General features: G+C 38.7%; 1 protein-coding gene across 1 annotated transcript; it reads right to left on the minus strand.

The window, feature by feature from the left end:
* Positions 1–5,299: 5,299 nt before the first annotated feature.
* On the minus strand, positions 5,300–6,763 carry LOC117331034 (glycoprotein 3-alpha-L-fucosyltransferase A-like). The gene has a single exon (XM_033889625.1). It carries the CDS (start codon positions 6,761–6,763, stop codon positions 5,567–5,569), a length of 1,197 nt encoding a protein of 398 aa, XP_033745516.1. The 3' UTR covers positions 5,300–5,566.
* Between the last annotated feature and the right edge of the window lie 6,001 nt (positions 6,764–12,764).

Consider the following 12,764-nt stretch of genomic DNA (forward strand, 5'->3'; position numbering starts at 1 on the left):
TACCACCCTCAGTCTGACGGATTAGTTGAACGATTCAATCGGACTGTCGAGGATATTTTAAACAAATACATTGCACATGACCAAAGAGATTGGGATCAACTTTTGTCGTTGGCGACATTGGCCTATTTATCATCTGTACATGAATCTACTGGATACTCTCCATGTATGTTGATGTTGGGCAGGGAAGTAGAATTACCATTGGACCTATTATATGGAAGGACTCCAGATGCGGAGGAAGATGATCCTTCAGATCTGCCAGAATTCGTCGAAAAACTGCGTCAAAGATTGTGGCGGGTGCATAAAAACGCCCGCAGCAATATGGTTGAGGCGAGTAATAGGCAGAAAAAGACCTATGATCATCGAGCCAACCAGCTATATTACCAGGTGGGGGATGCCGTCTGGCTTAGGAACAGAAAAAAACGTAAGGGAGTCTCGCCTAAGTCGTTGGGACGGACCATTCCTAATTACAGAAAGACGATATGACCTAGTATATTTAATTCAGAAGAACAGACGGAGGAAACCCATACCGGTACACCACGACAATCTTAAACTATTTCATGGGGAGGTGGACAATTTTTTAGAGGCAAGAGAGCCAGAGACGGTACCGTCCATACCAGATCAGTCGGAGGTTAATATCGAAACCTCCGAAAGGGAAAATGAAACCTCAAATGATAATGCTCAGGACGGGCTACGACGAAGAAACATAATTAGGAAACCACCTAAGTGGATAAGCTCGTTCCAGGTCTAAATGAAAGACAGCGGAGTATAGAATTATTATTATTATTATTTTTATCATATACGTGAACAAAACATATACATCTTGTATAAAGGAACCAAGGGCCATATACATCTCATATTAAGCAACCACGGGCCATTAACATCTTCTATAAAGCCACCACGGGACATATACGTCATGTTTAAAGCCACCACATGACGTATACATCTTGTATAAGGCACCCACGGGACATATACCTCTTGTATAAAGCCACCACGTGACATATGCATCTTTTATATAGCCACCAGGGGACATATACATCTTGTATCAAGCAACCACGGGAGGTATACATCTCATATTTAGCAACCACGGGCCATATACGTCTTGTATAAAGCCACCTCGGGTCATATACATCGTATATAAAGCCACCACAGGACATATTGCATCTTTTATAAAGCCACCACGTGCTATATACATCTTGTATAAGGCCACCACAGGATATATCCATCTTGTATAAAGCCACCAAGGGACATATGCATATGATATAAAGCCACCACGTGACATATGCATCTTGTATAAAGCCACCACGGGGCATATCCATCTTGTATAAAGCCACCACGGGGCATATCCATCTTGTATAAAGCCAGCACGTGACATATGCGTCTGATATAAAGCCACCACGTGACATATGCATCTTAGATAAAGCCACCACAGAACCTATACATTTTGTATAAAGCCACCACAGGACGTATGCATCTCATATTAAGCAACCACGGGCCATATACATCTTGTATAAAGCAACCACGGGACGTATACATCTCATTAAGCAACCACGGGACATATACCTCTTGTATAAAGCCACCACGGGATATATACATCTTGCATAAAGCCACCACGGGACATATGCGTCTGATATAAAGCCACCACGTGACATATACATCTTTTATAAAGCCACCACGAGACATATACATCTTGCATAAAGCCACCACGGGACGTATATATCATATATAAAGCCACCACGTGACGTAAATATGTTGTATAAAGCCACCACGGGACATATAAATCTTGTATAAAGCCACCACGGGACATATACATCTTATATAAGCCACCACGGGACATATACCTCTTGTATAAAGCCATCACGGGACATATACATCTTGTATAAGCCACCACGGGACATATACATCTTATATAAGCCACCACGGGACATATACCTCTTGTATAAAGCCATCACGGGACATATACATCTTGTATAAGCCACCACGGGACATATACATCTTGTATAAAGCCACCACCGGCAATATACATCTTGTATAAAGCCACCACGGGACATATATATCTTGTATCAAGCCACCACGGGACATATACATCTTGTATAAAGCAACCGCGGGCCATATAAATTTTGTATAAAGCGCGCACGGGACATATGCATCTTATATTAAGCCACCATGGGACATATAGATGTTTTATAAAGCCAGCACAGGACATATACATCTTGTATAAAGCCACAACCGGAAATTAGCATCCTGTAAAATGCCACCATGGGACATAAACACCTCGTATAAAAGCACCTCGGACATCAACATCTTATATTAAAAAAAAACCACTGGACATAATTATGCATCTTATTCTGTATTAAGCCAGACTGTGACATATTCATCTTGTATAAAGCCACCAAGGGACATATTCATCTTATATTAAGCCACCACGGGACATATACATCTGATATAAAGCCACCACGTGACGTAAATATCTTGTATTTAGCCAACATTGGACAGATGCAACTTGTATCAAGCCACCACGGGACATATCAATCACATATTAAGCCACTACGGGGCATTTATATCTTGGACCAAGCCATCACGGGACATCTATATCTTGTATAAAGCAATCACGGGACATATACATCTCATATTAAGCAATCACGAGCCATATACATCTTGTATAAAGCCACCACGGGATATATACATCTTGTATAAAGCCACTACGGGACATATACATCTTATATTAGGCCACCTGGGACATATACATGTTTTATAAAGCCACCACGGGACATATACATGTTTTATAAAGCCACCACGGGACATATAAATCTTGTATAAAGCTACCACGGGACATATTCATCTTGTATAAAGCCACCACGGGCCATATACACCTTGTATAAAGCTACCACGTAGCATATTCATCTTGTATAAAGCTACCACGGGACATATACATCTTGTATAAAGCCACCACGGGACATATATATCTTGTATAAAGCTACAACGGGATGTACAAATCTCATATTAAGGAACCGAGGGCCATAGACATCTTGTATAAAGCCACCATGGGACATACATCTTGTATAAAGCCAACACAGGACATATACACCTTGTATAAAGCCACCATGGGACATATACATCTTGTACATGTATAAAGCCACCTCGGGACATATAAATCTCATATTAAGCCACCACGGGACATTTACATCGGTAAAAAAGCCACCATGGGACATATACATCTTGTATACAAGTGGTGGCTAGATGTGATACGGCCATGACTTGCCCATGTATTTGGGTTCCGGCCATCAGTTGCCCGTGTATATGGGTTTCGGCCATCACTTGCCCGTGTGTATTGGTTTCGGCCATCACTTGCCCGTGTGTATTGGTTTTGGCATTCATTTGACCGTGTGTATGGGTTTCGGCATTCACTTGACCGTGTGTATGGGTTTCAACCATCACTTGCCCGTTTTTATGGGTTTCGGCCATCACTTGCACGTGTGTATGGGTTTCGGCCATCACTTGCCCGTGTGTATTGGTTTCGGCCATCACTTGCCCGTGTGTATTGGTTTCGGCATTCATTTGACCGTGTGTATGGGTTTCGGCATTCACTTGCCCGTGTGTATGGGTTTCGGCATTCACTTGACCGTGTGTATGGGTTTCGGCGTTCATTTGACCTTGTGTATGGGTTTCGGCATTTATTTGACCGTGTGTATGGGTTTCGGCATTCACTTGACCGTATGTATGAGTTTCGGCATTCTCTTGCCCATTTGTATGGGTTTCGGCCATCATTTGCCCGTGTGTATGGGTTTCGGCATTCACTTGACCGTGTGTATGTGTTTCGGCATTCACTTGACCGTGTGTATGTGTTTCGGCATTCACTTGACCGTGTGTATGTGTTTCGGCATTCACTTGCCCGTGTGTATAAGGTTTTTACACCGGAAGTCATGAGTTGGCAGTGTCCAGTCATGTTTTCAATTTTTTGTATAACCAATAAACGAAGTAGCTAGCAGCATTCGCGATGTCAATTTGAGTATTGAAAACAAAGTTAATACATTCTGATATTGAAAGGCATGTAATGAGCAGAATGGCAATTACATGAATGATAATCTTTTACTCGTGTAAAAATATCTTCTTCTTCTTTCTGTGTAATCTTTCACCATGATACACCTTACATTATCTGCATCATTCTTCACCACGGTCAAACTTCCATTTTCTGTTTCATCCCTTACCACGGTCAAACTGCCATTTTCTCTCTCTTCCTCTACCACGGTCAAACTGCCATTTTCTGTATCATCCTTTACCACGGTCAACCTGCCATTTTCTGTTTCATTCTTTACCACGGTCAAACTGTCTTTTTCAGTATCATCCGTTACCACGGTCAAATTTCTTTTTTCTCTCTCTTTCTCTACCACGGTCAAACTGTCATTTTCTGTATCATCATTTACCACGGTCAAATTGCCATTGTCCGAATTCCATGAGGAGTATCATTAGTATAAGTGTTGAGTAAATTGCTAACAGATAACTCACAGAGAACAGTTCATGAACTTCCTGTTATGTTGAAAAAATATCAAAAGGTTCGTACTAAACAACGGCTAGCCATGCCTATTGATATCAGATTCACCTTTTAGAAAGGAATTGTTTACTATAAAACACTTTTGTCAAAGGGATTTGACTGATAATTAATTGATAATTTTTCAAACGTTGTCAACAGTGTTTGGAACTGAATAAATGAAATAGGCTGGTCCATTTCGATGATTACTTTTCTGCAACTTTACATTCGTCATACTATAAACTGTAAGCATACCAGGACCTGCATCAATCTATTAGTTCTACAAAGTCTTACAGGATAAAATAAAGCGAAATGTATTCCACACGGACTTTAGCTCGACCTTTTCCACAGTACAAAGTTTTGGAGGCTTCATTCATTCACTTATTCATATATTTATTCCTCCAGATCAGATAAGATACAAATGCAATCGATAATTTGTTACAATAGGCTTGGAAGTGCAAAAGAGTTGTAGGGAATACTATCACAAAAATATTGCATATTGGAGGGCATTTTAATTGACATTTATGAGAGTTAGTCTCCTAAATGGACGACCCTTCATCAATAGCGAGAAGGGATATGGTCTCGCCATAAATACAAGTCTCTTACAAAATGATGTATGAACTATCTTTCTAATTGGTTAATTTTGACAGATATATGAATTATGTTTGTTTCAGTATACTAAACGTTAATGAAAAAAGTTATATCATATTAAATGACATCATGATATAATAACAATAATAAATAATTTCTACTTTCATCATCTGATGCGTTGTGTGCCTAAATAATGTCTTGATTCTACAGTAAACTCTTATTAAATACCAATATACCAATGCTCTGTATAGGTTTGATTTTGATACCAGCCTTTGTAACTTCAACAAACTGATGTAATTCATAACTATGACAGACATGAACTGAACCCTACTAAGCTTATTACTCCTCCAAGTGAATTTTTTTTCACATATCATATTGTTCTAGAATATCGCCACTACAAAACGGAAAAAAACACACATAGCACGTGCGAAGCAATTAAGGCAAATACTGTCACAAGTCCTGTGCATTGTAACAAGCTTGCTTTCCGCCATACTTCCACATGAATTTGTCTATATCTTCATAAATACGATGGTATTTGTCAAGGTTATGTAGACGCTTGCATATCTCACAAAAATTTCTCTGTAATACGTCAATGATTCCGTGAATGGTATAGTGATTTCTCCATTCAAAATATTTACGATATTTTGTTTCATTCTTTGCAACATTCAATATGAATGCAGTTAGTTGTTTTGGACTAGAGAAGTCACTGGTATGTATGTAAGACCCGGGAGGGTGATAAATGGAGTGGTTGGCACCGTCACGGATCACTGGAACAATGTCTCGGCTCATTATCAGGTTGAGTGATTTTTCTGTGACGTAATCAACACAAAGCGAGTTTTCGAACGAGAGGTAAAATTTGTACTTAGAGTTCATCACATCGAAACATTCATTTCTAGCACCTGAAGTATTCCATGAGGTCTTGTGTCTGTTGTCACCTCGACATTTCAAGTTTCCACACGCTCCAAAAATATCAAGATCCAGGCCATTATCTCTTAATTTATTCACGTACAAACCGCGCTGTGAACTCACACCGCAATTGCTTATAAAGCCAACCGCACTTTTACTTTTAGATTTGATCGAACGTTCCAGTGACTTTGAATCGTATTCATCCGGCCTCTTCTTGAAGAACCCATGTTCTAGTGTGAAATCAGAATCGCGCCTGTAGGTAAACGTCCAGTTAAATAGATTTTTATGACAAGGCTTTATATTTCTACCGGGTGGAAAGTCAAAACTCGTCGGAGCTTCATGCTCCATTAATATCCAGACCTGACCAAGTTTCTGCTTCTTATTGCATTTTAAATCAAACGGTCTAATCATAACTGCGTCACTTTCAGGAAACATTCTTTCGTCTTTTGATAAGACACAGTTAGAAACAGGACACCTTTTGAAGACGTCCGAAGTCTCCCATCCTGTGCCGATCCAGTCGTTCAGCCAGTGGGCGGGTTTGTTAATATAGATAATGGCAGCTTTTCTCTCCTTTTTTATAAATGCTTCATCGAAGTCGTGATATTGAACTCGTTTTAGTTTCTTATCTACCAGGCGATCGGTCAAAGTAGGCGTTCTAAATGTTAAATGAATTACAAGAGCTATCCAAGCCAAACACACTACCACAGCTGTTCCAAACACCTTTCTTCGTATTGGCAGCATTACTGCAATAAAAACGGAATGATTCCATTACGTAATAGCACGTGATATAAAATATTCAACTATCAATTTACTTAACCATTCAGCTAAAATTATGAGTAGAAAAGCAATATTGTGAGACTTTGTGTTTAATAGAGACCATGCTTACTGGTAGACAGGTCAGTTTTAACATATTTCGTAACTACTGAAGGTCATAGCTACTGGTAACAGGCCAGAATGGGTCACTTTTAGCATAATTTGAAACTACTAAATTTATGTTCTATAGAGGCCATAGTTATTTGTGGACAGGTCAGAATTGGTCAGTTTTAACAGACTGTAACTACAGTATTTGTGCTCTATAGAGGTCATAATTAATTGTGGACAAGTCAGAATTGGTCAGTTTTAACAGATTTTGTAACTACTGAATCTGTGCTCTATAGAGGCCATAGTTACTGGTAGGCAGGCCTCAATGGCTCAGTTTAAACAGACTTTGTAATTTCGAAATACTAGACAAATAATAACATTAAGGAAGTGTCATTAATATAAATTCTGTCGATAAAACAGTACGCTGTGTCGCATATGTGCGACCATTTATTTTCGTCATTGAAACAGTGACAAATTGGCAACAGTAAGTGATATAGTCCGTGTGAGACAATGATATCACATATAAATTCCACAAAGTAACAGGTAACTGATATCTGACACCTGTTCAATGTTTTACCTAAATTTTACATAATCACCTCTACAATGGTTAAGCAATATCTGACATGATCACCTAAAACATTTTTGCTAACTTTGACATCATCACCTCTACAATATTTATGCCAAATGTGACGTCATCATCCGTAAGATATTTTAGCCAACTCTACAATGTGTTGTTAACTTTGACATCCTTACTTTTGTAAAAAGGAAAAAATGATAATACTACCTCTATCGGCAAAACACTGTGTCTAATCGATATACCGACATTTGAAGTATTGAGCACCTGATATTTAACATACTTCAATTTCAAATAATTTTATTGACAAAAATACAATTGTCAAAGGGATTAGACATCAGGCATTGCCTATATAAGTCTTCTCCTTAAGAACAACACAGTTGTACAAAATACAGACATTCATTAACAGTACACATACTCAACACACAACAAAACAATAATAGTCATCTAAATTAAAATGTAAACAATTGAATGGAGATAACTCCAATATGATTATCATAATTAAATGAGATTTAAATGGTGTAAGAAAATAAATATATAATTCAAATTTTTCATTAACATAATAACTTGAATAAATGGTTCAATTTTTTTTTAGTTGGTGATTATATTTTGCAAATATTTAGTGAAATTGTGGCCCCCTCCAAATACAGATACAGGCCAAAGACTGTCCATTTAACATACTTAAGTCATACTGTAGCAGTGATAAGAAATCATGACTGACAATGGATCAGCCCTTTGTAAATATAGATGATCATAAATCATGTAAATGGCTTAATTGTTTGACGTATGATAAAAGATCAATAAAAAAATGCTTGTAAAGTCTGAGCTGCCTTATGCTGTAAACAATATCGTCATCTACATCTGTATATAAGTATTTTATTACAGTTTCAAGAAATTATTGTATAAAAATGTTTCATCTGAAACAAGCCTATTCACATTTAAGAGAAAAGTAAAGATCGAGATGAGCGATTGATAATGCGTTTTCATTTCAAGATCGAAATGGTATTTCAACATGGTCAATGTTTTTTATTATTAAAATCCAACACATCATCAGTATACAAAATGTATTTCATGAGAAAATCTAACAAATGTCTTTTTATGTCAGCCAACAATGCTCAATAGTTTGGGCACATATTAACTCATCTTTGAGTCACCGAATAAATTTACAAATAGACAATTGTCATTAGACTGGAAATATACATTTTTCTAGAATAAAGAAATCCAAATTTATGGCCAGAAAAGATATTTGAGTTAATGTCCATAGTAAGAGTGGGATTTCCAAACACAATTGTTTCCAAATTGAATTCAACATTTAAAGAAAAGGGAAAATGTTATTTCTATAAAGATTTCATTCTAAACAGTAGAGAAAGACAATCTCACAGGACTTACCTCAAGAACATACTTCTGTGTTTACAAGGGGACATTGGTGTCTAAGCCTAACATGCAAAATATTTAACTTAGTATCACCGACACAACAATGTAGGCGAGATATACTACAATGTATATATCTTACTTTAAAGAAGGTTAATTCTAATAAAAGCAGAAACAGTACTGCATCATTTAAGGCATTCCCACTCAGAAGAGAAGAAAGTATAAAGAAAATTAGAGCAAGTCCTAATTGAAGAATGTTGTGGTCATTTCTGTTCCGCAAGGATAACGGTTATTGTCCCAAATATATGACAATAGAAAGTAATCAGAAGTTAATTTCAATTCAATTTCATTTTTTTTAGTTCATCAATTTAATGAACTTATCTAGTTTGTTGAATTTCAAGTACGACGGTTTTTTTATAATGAGGTATTGTCTGCAAATTAAAGAGAGGCAAATTCAAATATATTTGCAATATCATTCATATTAATAAATGCGAAAATAATAAAGCCCAGAATTATATTTGACATATAGTCAGATTAGAATTTTTTTTAAATACCGTTTGAAATGTTTGTTATAGATAATGTCCTAGCCAATAATATATTCATCTGAAATACAATACAATTTTAATTTAAGCAACACGTTTTAATACCAAACCAGAAAATTTTGTAAACAAGTTGCTTTCCTTTAAAAAGGAAAGCAATACGTGGGGCACATGAAGTGTCGCTTGATAAAATATTATCGATGTTGTTGTACTGTAGTTAAGGTAATTTGATATTAGAACAGCTTGAAAGTTTTGTTCCTTGATTTGAATGACCACGCCTCCGTTATATTTAACAGTTTTGCTTTTGCTTGATACAACAGGTGCAGGTGTCAATATATTTTCACAGCCATTATCGTATCCTACGTATCCTAAGAAGCATAACATGTTTTCTCTGTTGAAACAAGTTTGTATCATATACCTAATATGGGCAATCTTATAAGCATTTGCCATTCACATGCATTGAATTAAAACATTAAAACATGAAACATGTTTAAATGAAAGTAGTTTTTTTTTATTTCTATAATATTTTTTTCAAATACATCGATATGATTAAGTGTTTATGGCATCCAAGTTTAACATTGGTTCAAAGTTAGTTTGAATACAAATATTTCTAATGTTATTTTTTGTTTGTTTTAGAATAGCATCAGATCTATATATATCCAATTTTGTGGGTGGAAAAAAACCCAAAACAAACATCCTTTCCCTATTTGACAATATTTTCTTATAAAACACTTAATCACAAGGTTGATCCATATGCACAGAGAAAATGAGGAAAACTTTCAAAAGAAATACAATTAAACCGTAGCAAGGATTCAGAAAACAAAATAGGATGTCTGGTAAATTTATCTATCAAATATTTATCCTTTCAAGACATACCTGTAGTATAGACCAGACCAAGGCCAGACATGATATAGACCAGACCAAGGCCAGACATAGTATAGACCAGACCAAGGCCAGACATGGTATAGACCAGACCAAGGTCAGACATGGTATAGACCAGACCAAGGCCAGACATGGTATAGACCAGACCAAGGTCAGACATGGTATAGACCAGACCAAGGTCAGACATGGTATAGACCAGACCAAGGCCGGACATGGTATAGACCAGGCCAAGGTCAGACAAAGTATAGACCAGACCAAGGCCAGACAAAGTATAGACCAGACCAAGGTCAGACAAAGTAAAGACCAGACCAAGGCCAGACATGGTATATACCAGACCAAGGCCAGACATGGTATAGACCAGACCAAGGTCAGACATGGTATAGACCAGACCAAGGTCAGACATAGTATAGACAAGACCAATGCCAGACATGGTTTAGACAAGACCAAGGCCAGACATGGTATAGACCAGACCAAGGCCGGACATGGTATAGACCAGACCAAGGTCAGACATGGTATAGGCCAGACCAAGGTCAGATATGGTATAGGCCAGACCGAGGTCAGACATGGTATAGGCCAGAGCAAGGTCAGACATTGTATAGGCCAGACCAAGGTCAGACATGGTATAGACCAGACGAAGGCCAGACATGGTATAGACCAGACCAAGGCAAGACACGGTATATACCAGACCAAGGCCAGTCAAAGTATAGACCAGACCAAGGTCAGACATAGTATAGACCAGACCAAGGCCAGACATGGTATAGACCAGACCAAGGCCAGACATGGTATAGACCAGACCAAGGCCAGACATAGTATAGACCAGACCAAGGCAAGACACGGTATAGACCAGCCAAGGCCAGTCAAAGTATAGACCAGACCAAGGCCAGACATGGTAAAGACCAGACCAAGGTCAGACATGGTAAAGACCAGACCAATGCCAGACATGGTTTAGACAAGACCAAGGCCAGACATGGTATAGACCAGACCAAGGCCGGACATGGTATAGACCAGACCAAGGTCAGACATGGTATAGGCCAGACCAAGGTCAGATATGGTATAGGCCAGACCGAGGTCAGACATGGTATAGGCCAGAGCAAGGTCAGACATTGTATAGGCCAGACCAAGGTCAGACATGGTATAGACCAGACGAAGGCCAGACATGGTATAGACCAGACCAAGGCAAGACACGGTATATACCAGACCAAGGCCAGTCAAAGTATAGACCAGACCAAGGTCAGACATGGTAAAGACCATACCAAGGTCAGACATAGTATAGACCAGACCAAGGCCAGACATGGTATAGACCAGACCAAGGCCAGACATGGTATAGACCAGACCAAGGCCAGACATAGTATAGACCAGACCAAGGCAAGACACGGTATAGACCAGCCAAGGCCAGTCAAAGTATAGACCAGACCAAGGCCAGACATGGTAAAGACCAGACCAAGGTCAGACATGGTAAAGACCAGACCAAGGTCAGACATGGTATAGACCAGACCAAGGCCAGACATGGTATAGACCAGACTAAGGCAAGACATGGTTTAGACCAGACTAAGGCAAGACATGGTAAAGACCACACCAAGGTCAGACAAAGTATAGACCAGACCAAGGTCAGACATAGTATAGACCAGACCAAGGTCAGACATAGTATAGACCAGACCAAGGTCAGACATAGTGAAGACCAGACCAAGGTCAGACATGGTATAGACCAGACCAAGGTCAGACATAGTATAGACCAGACCAAGGTCAGACATGGTATAGACCAGACCGAGGTCAGACATGGTATAGACCAGACCAAGGTCAGACATGGTATAGACCAGACCAAGGTCAGACATGGTATAGACCAGACCAAGGCCAGACATGGTATAGACCAGACCAAGGTCAGACATGGTATAGACCAGACCAAGGCCAGACATGGTATAGACCAGACTAAGGCAAGACATGGTTTAGACCAGACTAAGGCAAGACATGGTAAAGACCACACCAAGGTCAGACAAAGTATAGACCACACCAAGGTCAGACATAGTATAGACCAGACCAAGGTCAGACATAGTATAGACCAGACCAAGGTCAGACATAGTGTAGACCAGACCAAGGTCAGACATGGTATAGACCAGACCAAGGTCAGACATAGTATAGACCAGACCAAGGTCAGACATGGTATAGACCAGACCGAGGTCAGACATGGTATAGACCAGACCAAGGTCAGACATGGTATAGACCAGACCAAGGTCAGACATGGTATAGACCAGACCAAGGTCAGACATAGTATAGACCAGACCAAGGTCAGACATGGTATAGACCAGACCAAGGCCAATCATAGTATAGTAACTTGACATTCCTCAAGAAGAATTCTCCAAAATAACAGGACACTAGCTAGGCATGACAGCTATACAATGACTAGACATTGCTTGCATACAATGTGATCATATTATTTCTATATATATAATTTCTACAGTGATATTATATCTATCTATATATTGCGATAACATCAAGAAAAATACCTCAACACTATAAT

Source organism: Pecten maximus, chromosome 7 (assembly GCF_902652985.1).
Source record: "Pecten maximus chromosome 7, xPecMax1.1, whole genome shotgun sequence".
Taxonomy (NCBI): domain Eukaryota; kingdom Metazoa; phylum Mollusca; class Bivalvia; order Pectinida; family Pectinidae; genus Pecten; species Pecten maximus.

Coding starts and splice junctions, on each gene's coding strand:
- LOC117331034 (XM_033889625.1), bottom strand. CDS start 6,763: ATGCTGCCAATACGAAGAAAGGTGTTTGGAACAGCTGTGGTAGTGTGT.